This window comes from Meriones unguiculatus, chromosome 14 (genome assembly GCF_030254825.1).
Source record: "Meriones unguiculatus strain TT.TT164.6M chromosome 14, Bangor_MerUng_6.1, whole genome shotgun sequence".
Classification (NCBI taxonomy): Eukaryota; Metazoa; Chordata; class Mammalia; order Rodentia; family Muridae; genus Meriones; species Meriones unguiculatus.
In genome coordinates this window covers 88,010,227-88,026,706 of record NC_083361.1, presented here as the reverse complement: position 1 = coordinate 88,026,706, position 16,480 = coordinate 88,010,227, and the positions used below count along the sequence as shown (strand labels likewise).

General features: G+C 40.9%; 1 protein-coding gene across 1 annotated transcript; it reads left to right on the top strand.

Annotated features, from left to right (window-relative positions):
* The first annotated feature begins 13,659 nt into the window (after nucleotides 1–13,659).
* LOC110566023 (olfactory receptor 51S1) lies at nucleotides 13,660–14,628 on the top strand. The gene has a single exon (XM_021663806.2). It carries the CDS (start codon nucleotides 13,660–13,662, stop codon nucleotides 14,626–14,628), a length of 969 nt encoding a protein of 322 aa, XP_021519481.2.
* Nucleotides 14,629–16,480: the final 1,852 nt, after the last annotated feature.

The following is a 16,480-nucleotide window of genomic DNA, read 5'->3' as shown; positions in this document are numbered from 1 at the left end:
ACACCAGGAGGCATTCTCTGTAAACACATCAACCAAGCAGCAAGCAACACACAAAAATTACACTATGGAAATCAATAAGGTAGTTCCTCAGAAAATTGGGAATAGTTCTACCTCAAGATGTAGCAATACCATTCCTGGGCATCTATACCCAAAGGACACTGGATCCTACCATAAGAACACTTTGCTTTACCATTTTCATTGCAGCTTTATTTATAATAGCCAGAAACTGGACACAACCAAGATAACCCTCAGTGAAAGAATGAATAAAGAAATTGTGGTACATTTACACAACGGAGTATTCCTCAACTCTTGAAAAAGAAATGGCCATGAAATTTTCAGGCAAATGTATCCAACTAGAAAAAGAGTTATCCTGGGTGAGGTAACCCAGACCCAGAAAGACAAATGTGGTATATATTTTCACTTATAAGTAAACATTAGCTATTAACTAAATGATAACTAAGCTACAATATGTCAACCCAGAAAGGTTAGGGAAAAATGAGGGATCCATGGGGGAAGCATGGATTTTCCTGGGGAGAAGAAATTTAACAGATTGTATAGGTAGACTGTGTCAGATGGGTACAGGAACCAGAGGGATAAGGTGGTGGGTAGAGATGGGATGGAAGGAAAGAAAACATGGAGAGACTGCTGGAACTGGGGGACATTTGGGGATTGTGGAAACCTAGTGCAGTGAAAACTTCCTGGAATCTATGAAGGTGAGTCCAATGAGGACTCCTAGCAATGTGAGATATGGGTTCTCAACTAGCCATCTCTTATAGGCAGGCAAAGCTTTGAGTGGAGCAACTGGGTTGCATTCAACTGAGTTGTTGGCCAAGTGGACCCCAAGGAAACCTCCAAACCTCCCAGCCTGATGCTAAGGGAAAGGGTTGCTCTCCACAAACTGACGGTGAAGCCAAACTGCCGACAACATCCAAACAACTCATTGAGCTTGGGGAGGTTGTGCTGGCGCCTATAGGGAGCCTTTCCCCTATGTTTTAGGCTCTTTGGTGTGGTAAGGTGTTAGGCAAGGTACAAAGAAAAACATGGATGCCGACCTACCCACAAAACTTTGACCTATAGTCTGCCCTGCCTGCAAAATATGCTAGGGCAATTGTGGCACAGAGAGTTTGTTGGAAATGCCAAGCGCTGTCTGATTTGACTTAAGGCTTACTCCACAAGAAGGAATCCATGCCAAACAATGCTAGGATAACCAAGAACCAGAGACAGCACAGATACCTAGATAAAACGAAACACAATTGTTCTAAAAAAAGACAATAGAGAAAGAGAAGGCAGAGCAAGACAGAAGGAAGGAAGGAAGGAAGGAAGGAAGGAAGGAAGGAAGGAAGGAAGGAAGGAAGGAAGGAAGGAAGGAAGGAAGGAAGGAAGGAAGGAAAGAAGAAAGGAAGGAAGGAAGGAAGGAAGCAGATGTGAGTGACAAAGAGAACACTCTTTAATGAAATGATTCCTAAGGAAATAATGAAATGTTCTCAAATGACACCGAGCTGCACTCATAGAAGCCGTCATCATCAGAGAACCATCCTCCAGCAGCAGGCAGGGACAGATGCCGAGAACCACAGCCAGACATTACGTGGAGAGAGACTCTAAATTTGAGGTATTCAAATCCTTCATGTCAAAGCTCAGGAAACCCTGCAGAAGAGTACATGGAAAGAAATGTGAGAGCCAGAGAGGTTGGAGGACACCAGAACACAACACGGCACTCTTAATGAACTAACAATGTGCGTATGAGCTCAGAGACTGAAGCAGCAAACACACTGACTACAAGGCTCTCCGCCAGGACCTGTGCTTATGTATCAAAGCTGTTAGCTTAGGGGTTTTATCAAAGTCCTGATAGGAGAATGGGTGGCTCTCCGATTCGTTTGCTTCGTTTGCTTGCTCTTGAGACTCTTGGCTTGGGTTGCCCGTGTCTAACTTAGATATGAAAGTTTTTGTTTCATCTTATTATATTTAATTTGTCATGTTTAGTTGTTTAGAAGTCTGTGTATGTGTGTGTGTTCTTTGTTGTTGTTGTTGTTGTTTTTGTTTTTGTTTTTGTTTTTGGAGGGGTGTTTTATTTTTTGTTTTTTGTTTGTTTGTTTGTTTGTTTGTTTTTAATGAAAGACAGAAATGAATTGGGTCCAGAGGGCAAGATAGGTGAGGAGAAATGGAACAATAGAGAAACTGGGAACAATAGGGGAAACTATTACAGGGTATATTGTATGAGAAAAGATTCTAGTTTTAATAGATAATAAAAATAAACAATAAATTACACACTTTGATATTGTACTTCCTAAACATGTCTAATATTCTCCCGTCTTCCTAAGAATGTTAGCCTATTTTGTCTTCTACCTAGACTTGTTCAACACCCTTTTTCCATTTCATAAACAAATTTCTTGCTTAGTATCTTTCCCCAATTCTTTATTTCCTTTAGTTATTAGTGAGAAATGAAGTGTTTTCATATTATATGCTTGTGAATTTCTTTAGAAATATTAACAAATAATATTTGTCACTGATTAAACTGATTAGATAAGTTTTATTACAAGTAATTAAAGAATTCTGCCACTAAATAAACTAAATTTTTGTGAAGACCTTATAAAAAAATTCTAGTCAGGGCTAGTTGATAATGCAATAACGCATTTACAAATAATTTGTAAACCTATTTAAAACTTCTATCTACCCTTAAGTGAGTTTCATAATACCCATGAAAATATGTCTTCCCCCAAAGACGCTTGTTATTGAGACAGTCTCATGCAGCCCATGCTGGCCTCAAAATTGCTGCATAGTCATGGCTGGCCTGAATTCTTTGTCCTCCCAACTCTACCTTTCATCTTCTAGAACGACAGGCATGCACTGCCAGCACACCAAGCTTTGTTTGTGCCTAACTATTTGTTTAATTATTTTTTAAGTTTCTGAGATTATAATATAATTACATTATTTTCTCCTTTCCTTTTCTCCCTACAAAACCTCCCTATATATCACTTTTTATTCTTTTTCAACTTAATGGCCTCCTTTTTCATTAAGTATTTATATATAATACATTATAACTACATGTATGTACATATTCCTAAATACATAGGTACCACCTGTTCAGTCAGCATACTTGTTACTTATGTGAATGTTTTCATTGCCTACCTGAAATAATAATAATCAATTGGTGTGCTCTTCCTTTCCCCTTGGAAATTAGTTCCACCCTCGGCAGTCCTCTGCTGCCTGTAGTTTTGTGGTTTTAGCCCTTGGCAGTTTTCCCACTGCCATGTTAGATGTCTGTGCATGTCATCCTGGTTCAGTTCATGTTTAGGCAGTCATGTTGGTGAGACCTCACAGGTGTACCTTTTGACATTCCTAGGAGACACAATCTCCCAGGAAACTCCCGGATCCTCTGCCTCCTACAGTCTGTCCACTCCCTCCACCAAAACAATCTCTGAGCCTCAGGGGCAAGAGCTGTGCTGTGGCTGCATCATTGGGACTGGGCTTCACAACTCTGTTTTCTGACGGGTTGTGGTTTTCTGTGATGTTTTTCATCTGTTGCAGATAAAAGTCCTCTTCTCCCAGCCGGGTCCTACACAGTCTTCTCCAGGACCTAGCAGTATCCAACTATTCTTAACCCTTTGTGTAGCATTTCAAAATAAGTTAGTAGAGTTCGTCGAACTGAATTCATAATCCCAAATTATGTTCTTGAATTCATAATTCTAAATCAGTAAATACTGTATGATCATGGTCAACGAGAGAAATATAGAAAGGGTAGATGTAAAAGATGAGTAACTCTTGAGTACTGATTTTAGCATGACTATGATGGTTAATTCTATCAACTTGATTGAATTAATGTCTGGGGCATTAATGAAGCACAGCTTTGACATAGCCTCTCTTGCTTCCTGATATCATGACTCTCTTCCCATGAGGTACCAAATCCACTAAATTCTGGGTAAAAATGACTCTCCTTTCCCGCAAGTCATTCATGCCAGGTGTCTTGTCATAGAATGAGAAAAGCAACCAATAAAGTGAAAGTGTCAAACATTCTTGTGAGAATGTCAACTTAGTTTCTTTTCACATTTACATACAATAAAACTGTATAGACTCTTGTAAAGCCCAACATATTCATGATAGAGAAGCATCCTGTCATTCCAAAACATTCACTAAAGTTACTCCTTTGTAGTCAGCTCTTCAGATTATCTGTCTGGTCCTAAGCAATCCATATCAATTCTTTAACTGTAGTCTTTGTTCACTTAAAATATCACATAAATCAAATGAGCCACTTGTTAGCCCATTGATTTTTTTTCTTCTTAACTATACCTTCTCTTTCCATTTTAAACAATGTCTTTTATTTTGCCTTTTTTTTCTGAGATGGGATTTCTCTGTATAGAGAAACTGAGGGTGGGGGCATCTCTGTGACAAGCTGGAGACCCAAGCCAGGGTAGGCTCCTGGAGAATATGAGGGGTCTCAAGCAGAGACTCCTAGTTGCATAGGTCATGGAGATCAAAGAAGACACCCTCTAACCAGACTAGTCTCCTATCAGAAGGAGAAGAACTCCAACCCACCCACAAAAACTTTGACCCAAAATTACCCTGCATAAAGATGTGCAAGGATGAAGAGAAAGCAGATGGACCAGTGATTTAAGAGGGTGGTAAGTCAAAATGCAAAACATAACAATGCAAAATCTCTTAGATGAAAAGAGCAGAGAAAAATACTTTATTGTGCATAAATTCTTAAGGAAAATCAGAACTCACAAAAACAAAAAAAAATATGTATAATTGATTTCATAAACTAAAGTCTAAGATATTTAAAAATTGTTAAAATAAGCCAGGAAATGGTGACACACAGAGCAGGAAAAGCTCTGAGTTCCAGGCCAACCTGATCTACAGAGCAAGTTTTAGGAAAGCCAAGGCTACACAGAGAAATCCCAGAAGATGCTCATTTTTCCATGGTCTCCCTGACTCCTATGGTGAACTCACGTGCCTTCTGATGTGATCTACTTCCCTGATGTTTTATTATAGAACTGCCCATGGTAGGGCCTTGAGGGGGCTCAAAACAGAAGTTAAGCGCAGCCAGCACCGTCGCTGTGGTACCGTAAGCAGACAGCAGGGGGAACATTAGACTAGTAAAAGAGTTGATAATGTCTGAGAAGCTCTAGCTTGATGATGGGTGGGTTGCTGTAACACTAGAGGAAACTGTCATGAAGAAAACCAACATGCAAATACCAGAAAAAAAAGGAATATTTTCTCAAAGGGACAAATATTAACAAAAAAAAAAGATTACCAAAAAGCATTACAAGGTATAGTTTTAAAAAACTCAGTAAAAGGTCCAAAATAAAATTCCAGAAGTGCTAAAGAAATGTAATCTATAAACTGTCTGAACAAAAACAGTATAAAAACAATACTTGGTGAACCAAAAGAGAAACAAAACAAAAAAAAAAATCAGAATCATGACGCATCAACTAAAGGGGAATATTAGATGATCTGGTACAAACAATACAAAAACTCAGAGTTCATTACAAGGCTCAAGTGCAGACTAGATGAGACAGAGCAAATAGTTTTCAGGCTTGAGGTCAAGTCATTAGGAATCTCTGACTTAGAGTTACCAAAAAAGAAAGAAGTAAGTAAATAATTAAACAGATTTGTAGACTACACGTGGTATTATCATTACAGAAGGAGAAGAGAGAGAGTGGAGAAAACGGGTGATCTGAATTAAAAATAACCCAAATCTTAGGAAGAAAGTAGACATATAAATTCAGGAGGTTCAGATAACTTCAGTTACAATGAAGCCAAAGAGGACCATGCTTGAACCCTTTATAATGAAACTGTCTAATTAAAGATAAAATGGAAACTTGACGATGCCTAGAAGCAGTTAGACTCATGTAGGGCGTTTTCACGTGAGGACAGGATTGTTTTTCAGCAGAAATCGTGCTATAAATCAAGGTGTCGATGCTGAGTGGGAAAGAAGAGAACAACAACAAAAGCCTGTGGGACAGGACACAGTGCTCAGCAACTGCGTCTTCCAAAAATGTGAAATTAGGGTATTCTTAGAAAACAAAATCTAAAGGCCTGCTTTGTAAAAACACTAAATGAAGCCATTCAAATTTAAATGAAAGACACCACAGTGCAATCTGAATTTAAACAGGGCAAAAATGAAAATTTGAACAAATCTATTAACTGCATTATTGTAATTTTGCATTTACAGTTAAAGTCATCAAACCATTAAAAACTACAGACCTAAAACTTCCCCCTTAGAGGGGAGCAGCCTTACCAGGCCACAGAGGAAGACAATGCAGCCAGTCCTGAGGAGCCCTGATAGGCTAGAGTCAGAGGGAAGAGGAGGAGGACCTCCCCTATCAGTGGACTTGGGGAGGGGCATGGGAGGAGATGAGGGAGGGAGGGTGGGATTGGGAAGGATGAAGGAAGGAGCTACAGCTGGGATACAAAGTGAATCAAGTGTAATTAATTTTAAAAAAATTTAAAATAAAGGCAAAATAATTCAAACAAAAAAATCCCACAGATCTAGATCAATGATTATATAATATATAAAAGAATGATTGGTGGCATTAGTCTCATAAAGTGAATGGGTTATATAGGGCAGAATTTTTACACAACAAAAGTTATCGTTATCGGTTTAAAATACAGAATCCTACAAGTTTCATATTTTTTGTATTTTCATTATTCACCAGAATTAAAATCTATTGATAACTTGTGGTCTGGCTATGAAATCGTAACAGTTTGAGGAACTAAGGCCAATTAATTCACTTACCCAATATTTAAAGTGTAATCAGTAAATCCGAGAGCAGCTTCCAGTCCAAAGAGTCACAGCAGTTGGAATGGTCTCTGTGGAAGTGTCAAGAGGAATGCCGTAATGGACTTTGTGGCATGAGGGATGCAGTGACCTCAGTCCAGGAGATGCAGGGCTGGGCGCTGAGGACAGGAAGACTGAGGCACGGTCTCCTGGAAATTAATATTGAATTGTTGGAGAGAAGCTGAGATACGCCAGGAATTTGGTGACCTGGGCCTGTGGAAGGAATCACTGGGACAAAGACACTCCTGGGAAATCTGGGGAAGAAGAGGAGCGGGATTGCATTGCACACAATGGCTACCGGGGGAGCGGGTATGCCTCAGTAATAGGCCACCCACATGTCAAGAACTGGGAAACAAAGCATCCATTGAGCACAAGAAGGGGAAGAAGAAGGTGTGAAGGACAAAGAAGAGAGAAGAAAAGGAATTTAACAACTGGCTCAGAAGAATCCGAGCTCTAAGTGATTCTAAGATGTACTTTAGGTAAACAGGATTTTAAACATACAACCTACATGCATGTAGTGTGAGAGATGAAATCACAGCAGGGATTGATGCCGGGGCGTGGCACAGTTAGGGTTTGGGTTGATTCTGGCCTAAGCTTGAGGAAGCAAGGCTAAGTGAATAATCCATCCCTGAGGACGCCAGGCCTGTGACCTGGGTCCTGTCAGCGCCATGTGGTCCAGACTGTGCTAATAGCAATTAGTCAAAACCAGAAGCAACAGAACCAGAAGGGCTCCCCAAGGAGCGAGTTAAGAGCACTCTCTGGGGCTCATTATCCACTGTCTGAAAACAAAAGGCTGGGTAAATGCTGTGATAATGGTGGTCAAAGGCCAGACAAGCCAGAGGAAGATGGGGCACTGAGTCCTACTGGGTCTATGAAAATCAGACTGGCGTGGGGTGGAAAGGGGCCTGCTCCTCCTGTTTTAAAACCAGGGCTGAGTGCTGGTGATGAAGGAATCCTTCTGTTCTGGCTGCAGGTCGGAGGTCAACATGGTCTTTGTGCCGGGACAAACAGCCTCTTAACTAACCACAATGTTCTCACTGAGGCTTCCCATGGGGATCTGGCAAAGGCAGGCCCGGACACCTGTGCGCACCTTTCCTTCACCCCACCCCCCACCCATTCCCCCAGACTCGGTGCAGCCGACGTGACATAAAGAATGCATCAGAGGCAGTCCACCACAGCGCTAGAGTGCGAGGGCTGCTGAGAGAAGCCAGGCATGGTGAGTAAGCTATGAAAGACAGGGCAGGTGTGGGAAAGGATGACAGCCGCAGGGCTGCGCGTGACGAGGAAAAAGGAAGGGAAACACGAGAGAAAAGAGGAAAGGGAGCTGGGTTTCTAAGCCTGGGAGCTCAGGGTAGAGATCGGGAAAACACCGTTAGAATGCTGATTCAGTAATACTAACAGAAAAAGTGGACTAGCTGAGAAAGCAGAGTTGGTCAGGTAAAGAGGTAAGAAAAGCCCCACGCTCTCTGGGAGGATGCGGAGACATGGGGCCAGGAATCTGGGCAATTGAATAAATTTTGCATGAGCAGGGGCTTCGCAAACAAAGCTCAGCATGCTGTGTCCGGTGCAATGGATGGGCTGCGGCCGGGAACAGAAACTGGAAAAGATGAGCTTCGTGGTCAGATCAATCACAGAGTAAGAGGGTGAATGGAGAGGCTTGTCAGGGCGCGCTGGCTGCGAGCAAGTGTAGGGAAGATCGGGGATCACCTTAGAGATGACATTTGGAGCAATGTGACCACGGCCCGAAGGATCTGGGAGCCTCCGGATCATAGCCCACTTAGCCCGGTTCCCGTGATTACAGCGCAGAGGAGACAGTTACAGCTGCGCGCACACTGACGGCCAGTGAAGGAGCACACATCATCAACCGGGGGTGGGGGGATGCCTTTGACCACTGAGGACAAAACGCTCTAAGTCTGAACACCATACTTTACCAGTGTAATTTATTTGCAGCAGACGCTGTCATTGACACATATATTTAAAATGCATAGTGCAGCATGATTGACAGCCTGACACCCTTGAGGGTAAATCTGAGCAACTCTGAGAACTGAATCTGAGCTGCTCTTCTGACTTCCCTCCCCTGGTGAAATCTCTCCCAGGGTTGTGCTCTCCCAGTCCTTCAGGGAAAAGTTCGGTTCCTCGGATGGCACTGATGGAGATGCAGCGTAAGAACAAAAATGTACTGTAGGTGCAGAGCTGCTCCCTGAATTCATCCACCCGCAGACAGGGGCCTAATAATGCTGGAGGTTATCAGTTACACCGACCGTCTTCAGTAGCTTTCTACAGCTCCCCCTCACTTTAGGGGTACTTTCTCACATCCATATTTCAAATTTTACCTGAATTAGCATCTTACTTTGTCCCTTTATGATAAAGTGCTCAGTACTGAGGAACCTCTTTTTAACTCTATTGTGAGTTAATGCTGAGACACGCGGAGGCTCTCAGAACACAGGCCACAGTACTGCTCTGAAGAAAACCCACACGCTTAGCCGTGGGTTCCGCTCAGCCCATTGTAGTTTGCTCAGCCCTGTAAATTCTATCATACTGTCCACACACTAAAGCCATTCTAAGATTACAGATTTGGGAAAGAATGGATCTGCCCTGCAACCCAAGAGGCCGCCTAACCCAACTGGTCTGGTAAATGTCAGGAAAAGAATTTCATGAAGCATTTAGTGTCAGGGCTGGGCCTGGCACATAAATTACTGCAAGTTTTTCATATTGTCTGTCACTTCAATGTGTCTGCAAGTTGTCTTCATTATACCAGCACCAACTCTCCAGTGTGACTAAATACCCTGTTCTAATCACTGAGTCATCACAGTCACTGGAGTCTCAGGTAACAGGAAACTAATTTCATAAGGTACGAAGCCTTTGTCTTCTGGAAAATGCTGGATGGTGTTCACAAATGTCTTTCACCAATGATGTTTTCTCCTATATGTTGATTATCTAAAATTAAATTCACAGAATTCAAGATTTGATCTGGAGATGTGTTTGTATTTGTAGCCTTTTATTATATATGAAAAAAAATAAGAATAACTTAGTGTTCTGTGTGAAATGAAATACTATCATAAGGAACATGTTTATGAGATCATGTATTAATGTGTCTATATATATACATGAATATACATGTGTGCATACATGGATACACACATGCTGCATGTGTGAGTTCTGCAAATTGATGTTTATGAAGTTTCTGTGAACATACGTATATACAAAGGTACAGAAGATACTAATTATTTGCATAAGTGTGATTCATAGAGTCTTCGGGTTTTCCTGACTGTGTGAAGGGTTAAGAGATTAATGAATAGCAATTAACCCTGAAGACTTTAATCCATGAGCATTTATGTGGTAACAACACGTGTGCATACCCGTTGCTTTTGCTTCCGTGTGGCTTTTCCGTGTGAGTGTGTGTTTAAACATCAATACATTTTTTGGGAATTATTTGTCTAATGAAATTGTTTATTCTTCCCTAAATGTGATATGCGTAGAGACACATAGTTTTGTTTTAATTTGCTCTACAGAAACTTTAATAATTTTTGGTAAAATATAAACTACTTGTGTAAGAGTGTGAATGTATATGCTTCTAAGTATGAATGTTTATGTGTGTGAAATGCATAATATTTATGAGCGCTGTTTATATCTGTTACATGTGGGCATGCACGCTGCCTACTGAATGTGATAATGTATTTCTGTGTGAGTGGACATGCTACATGTGAACAGCGTATGTATGGGAAGATTTTTTAAGTTAATTTATTTTTTTATTAACTACAGTTTTTTCACTTTGTATCCTAGATGTAGCCCCCCTCCCTCATCTCCTCCCATGCCCCTCCCCAGTCCTCTGATACAGGAGGTTCTCTTCCCCTTCCATCTGACCCTAGTCTATCAGGTCTCATCGGGAGTGGCTGCATTGTCTTTCTCTGTGGTCTGTAAGGCTGCTCCCCGAAAGATTTTTAGTAAGACAAGATGAGACTGTTTGATTTAGTTCTGAAAGTTAAATGGCATGTGTCTGTTTAAATCGACCCTCAAGTCCTTACGCTTTTTCATTACAGTCACCAGTCTCAATGCCCCTTTTGCTTTATGTTCTACTAAGAAAACCCAGGATTTGATCCATTCTTAAAGATCAGAAATATTCTATGGGGTACATGTGGACCTCTATTGTTTTGGCTACAAGCTCACCCATTCTGAAGCACTTTCTAGAGCATATGTCATACAAAGACACCTCAACATCCACTAGGAGATAGTAATAACTAGAAATTCACTGTGGAGAAAAGACTACAGTGACAGTAAGACCTGTACTGTGAGGAAGCATCTGTGGGGTGACAGCGACAGGAAGACCAATACTGTGAGGAAGCATCTGTGGGGTGGGATGGAGGTGGGTGGAGAGGTGGATGGGGATGTTCTGAAGATGCACTGAGATAAAAACACTTCAGATAAACAGAGAACCCAGTGGAAAATTTAAAAGAAACACAGTGGGGAAAATGCTACATAGACACATAAAGGGTTTAAGAAACATTTTATTTAAGGTAGAAAATATGCCCTTGCATATGATATCCACAGAAATAAATAACAAACCTCTTGAGAAGGTAAAATCCCAATTATAAAAAACACAAAAAATAAAAGATGAATAATGGAGATGACAGAGACTAAATCACACTCTGAGCCTAACACAAGCTCGATGTGAAAAAGATGTCACAGAAGGTTTGCAAACAAGAGGCACAATGTCTGCCCAGGGATTTCTTGATGCATATGAGGTATGATGATGCAGAGAGGAAGAAGATTCTTTTATAAAACATGCTACTTGAAAGTATAAAAGGCAGCAACATATCCACATATCTGAAGAATCACAGTAATGCTGGTAGGTTCAGATGCATGAGTTGAAATACAACAGAAGTGATTTTTAAACTGCTTGTCTGTATCTCAGTGGTGAAGGGGGTTATAACACGGGTGGAGGCAGCTTTACACTTCCATATGACAGTAAATGCTTGTGATGATCCCACATACTTGGAAATCTGAGGTAGGAGGATCACATGAGCTCATCAGTCTGAGATCAGCCTGGGCAACAAAAGGAAACTGTCTCAGAAACAAGGATGTGGCTTTTTGTTTTGTTTTGTAATACACTTTATTTTATTTATTTATTTATTTATTTATTACAATTTATTAACTTTGTATCCTCACTGCAGCCCCCTCCCTTGTCTCCTCCTAGCCTCCCCCACTCTCTCTCTTCTCCCCCCATGCTCTTTCCCTAGTCCCCTATAGGGAAGGTTCTCCTCCCCTTCTATCTGACCCCAGCTTATCAGGTCTCATCACGGCTGGCTTCTATAGATGGGGTCTTTCTAGGTTGCTCAGCTGCCCACTGATTCACAAGTTTCCACTCCATTTCCCAAGTACTGAAATTGCATTTATGGAACACCATATCCAGCCTAGTTATTTAATTTAGCATTATTACATTTGTTGATATTTTAATTTATGAGTAAATATACTCTCTTTAATGTCAGATAAGAATTTTTCATGATATTATAAAGTTTTGTAGTTTTTAAATCTAAATTTTAATATAATCTCTTTCAGATTGCAACATAAAAGGTCTTTTGGGAATTTTTATGGCCTTTTATCTATTGAGCCTTCCAATGTATAAATCAGGATTCTATCTGCACTACTTTGGAGTGTTTTAATTCCTTAACATTTCTTTGCTGTTTTTAGAATATGTAATTTGGTTTATTTTATGCATCACATCCTTTTTAATGCTGTCATGAATACAATTACTTCCTTCATTTGATATCCAGTTTGTTCAATGATATTATGTGGAAACATGATTGGTGTTTACTGGCAGCCTTACTCTGTGACTTTGTTAAACTCATTGATTATGTTAATGAGTAAGTTTCAGTCAACTCTTAGAGTTTTCACACATGGGTTCATGACCCATGTGGATAAAGATTACTGTAATGAATCCTAGCCAAACACCTAGCTCTACTGTTAGTTTTCTTCTTTTAAATGTTTTGCCTAAGTTTAGAATCAAGATCCCTCTACATAGCCTAAGAAAACTGAAGTTAAATATGAGAGGTATACTTAAGGAAAATAAGGAGGGCTCATGAAAGTCAAGAGTCACTGAGAAATTAACTATTTAAGACAATATCTAATTTATCAATATGTCACTAAATGTCACTCATCAGTTTTCTCCAGTGGAATGTCAATGGCTTTATCAACCCTTCTACTGTGGACAGCAGTAGTTGACTAACACACAACTAACTCAATAGTACTTTTGTGGACTTTTTGTTCCATTTGGGTTGCTTTGTATTATTGGGTTTTTGTTTGTTCTGATTTTGAGATTTTGTTTTTTCTTTATTTGTTTTGTTTTTAGAGAAAGAGAAATGAAGGTGGATGGATAGGGAGATGGGGAGGGCTTGGGAGGAGTTGGGGAAGAAAAGAGTATGATAAAAATATATTGTATAAAAATCAACACAAAACATAAAAAATAACAAAAAAATTAACCTATAAACAAATTAGTAATTGGTGATTTTACAGAGAACTGGCAGAGGAGACCAAATGTGAGTGTTAAAGAATACAAAAGACAGGCTGTCCACAGTTAAGAAAAAAAAAGAAAAATAATCATATTACTATAGATCATCTCCTGGATGTGTGTCAAATAAGGAAGAACATTAAATTAGAAGACAGTAGAGAGAGAAACAGGGTTAAAGGAATATACACCAGCACAGACAACAGCTGTACAAAACAAGCTACAGGGCAAGCGGCATGCAAGCACTACTTGAGCTGTGCCTGGAGGGGAGAGGCAGGCTATGGTAAAGGGTATCGTCCAAAATATATTGCAGAAAATATATATATCAAGACATGATCAAATAAACTTCATTACTTTTCAGGTTCCAGAGTGATCCTGAACTATGTCAACATTGTCCACCCAGGAAACCTCAAATAGCAGCTCATCAATGGCCCCCACTTTCCTGTTAGTGGGCTTGCCTGGCCTGGAAGCTGCTCCATCCTGGTGGTCAATTCCTCTCATCACTGTCTACCTTCTCTCTGCCATGGGCAATGCTACAATCCTCTGGACCATTGCCCTGGAGCCTACACTGCATCGACCAATGTACTTCTTCCTCTTCTTGCTTAGTGTGTCTGATCTTGGCTTGGCCACGGTGCTAATGCCCACCCTGCTAGGCCTGGCCTTTGCTGATGCTCACGCTGTCCCCGCCCAAGCCTGCCTCCTACAGATGTTTCTTGTCCATGTCTTTTCTGTTATGGAGTCCTCTGTCCTGCTCGCCATGGCCTTCGATAGAGCGTTGGCCATCTGCCGCCCTCTCCACTACCCAGCGCTCCTCACCAATGCTGTGATTAGCAAGATTGGCATAGCCATTGCTTTCCGATGCCTGAGTCTCCATCTACCCCTGCCATTCCTGTTGGCTCACATGCCATATTGCCGTCCACAAGTCCTGACACATTCCTACTGCTTGCATCCGGATATGGCTCGCCTAGCTTGCCCAGGAGCATGGGGTGCAATCTACAGCCTGGCCGTGGTACTGTCAGCCATGGCCGTGGACCCTCTGCTGATTTTCTTCTCATATGGCCTGATCGGTAGAGCACTGAAAGGCGTGGGGTCCCCTGAGGATCGCTGGAAAGCTGCTCAAACCTGTGCTGCTCACCTCTCTGCTGTGCTTCTCTTCTACACACCCATGATTCTCTTGGCACTCATCGACAGACTGAAGCTGCCCCTCCCTCAGCCTGCCCATACTCTTCTCTCCTACATCCACTTCCTGCTTCCTCCGCTGATAAACCCAGTTCTCTACAGTGTCAAGATGAAGGAGATTAGAGAAAAAATTCTCAAGAGGGTTCTGCCTGCAAAGGTGGGCTGTGCTTAGTGGGAAAAAAAAAAGATGCCCCATCCATTCATGTGCTAACGAGCTCCCAAAACAAAGGCTTCCTTGACTGAAAACTCAGTTCGCCATGGCTAACTGGTCACTTCAGTCCACACAGAGCTATACACAAATAAGTTACTTTTTTCTATAAGTTTGTATGTGCATGTTGAAGAAAATATTAAAGTCCCGGAGAATGGAAATGATCCATCTACCATGGCACTATCTACGAATGGCAACAGAAAGAGCTGGATCCTATATCTCACCCGTCATCCTAGTATGGGCATGCTTGTTAATTCCGTCATTATATTCCATGACACTGAGAAGAGCGGAGAATTTAAAGCTGCATGGAGAAGAAAGAGAAGATACGCCTCCTGCCCGGCTGGATGGAGGACATTTCACTTGGGTTGAACCCCCTCATAAGTAGTATTCTTAGTTATCTTCAGGGGAATAAACATTTCTTACTCATGCTCTTCACAGCAAGTAAAGAGCCATATAATTCATCAACATGGAAAAAATTAGATATTTTCCATTTTCAGTTTTCAAATTTTAATTTTAATATGTGTATCCTTGTGGTTAAAATCCCAGCAATTTAGAAAAATTAATAAGTAAAGATGAATTTATTTCACTCAAAGTTAACCATCGTTGGGCTCTTAATTAATGCTAATAAATACCATGTCCTGAGTGGTGGGAGAGAGTGTACTTAGAAGACTGAGACAGCAGGATTGTGAACCCAAGGCCAGCATGATCTTCATAAGAAAACTGTATGAAATGAGTGTGTATGTGTGTCTGTGCATGCATATGGACAGCATATGCCGTGTTCAGAATGTCGCTGGGATGTCTTCATTCTCAATTCTTAACGTTCTAGTAAAACTGTTGTACATCCTCTAACACCCCAGCTGTTTTTACTGTGGCTCTGGGCTTGGACTCCTTGTTTGCTCTGTTCTATGCATATCTCAGTTTGCTAAATAAGATGTTAATGACGGTGATGAGAGAAGTCTTCAGTAGGATTTTGATTACTGGGCTACAGAAAGCACTTCTCTAGAGGTCCCTGCTCCCTCCACCTGGTCTCTAAAATGAGGCCTGGTACGGACCCAAGAAGAATCTACAGCCCGAGGCAGGTGCCTGATGCTTGCACACTTGAGGCAGAGCCGACAGTCTAGACCAAGATTACATCTGCCCATCTAGTGACTACATCCAGTGACTACAACAAACGCTAGATATGTGTGCAAATGAAGTTTCGTGGATGGTACTTGACAAAAATAAACTAACACAATTTAATTTCTATTCCATTCTACAAGCATAGAACGTTTTCCCAAAGTTTTACGTGTATTTTCGTGGGCTGAATCACACGTTTGTTGGGTTTTTTATTATTATTTATTTCTTTAGAGAACACTCTAGGTAACAAGCATACAAGAAGACAATGTGACTGAATACCCACAAGAATGATGATCTCAGAGATGCGTGGAATACTTGTGTAAGCTCAAAGATGAGACTTGGTGCTTTTTTTTTAATTAAAGATATCTTGCATATAATGTGATGGTCATGTTCCTTCCCTTTTATCTGCTTTTTCTGGTGGTTGAAATTCCTCTGAGGCAATTAGTAAAGACTTCATTGATTCAAATAACTATATAGCATTCGATGGCATGAATGGGCTGTAGTTTAGTCAACTGCTTCCTGTTAGTGAGCAGTAAAGATGGCTTCAGTTTGCTGCTGCTCCAAACAGTGTTCCGGTGAAAATATCTACACAACTTCTCATGAACATTTCCATCAGTATTTCCACGAGGGTGCTCTCCAGGTCATTACTAATGACACTAGAAAACTAAAAATTTTACATTTCAGTATATGTCCTTTCACA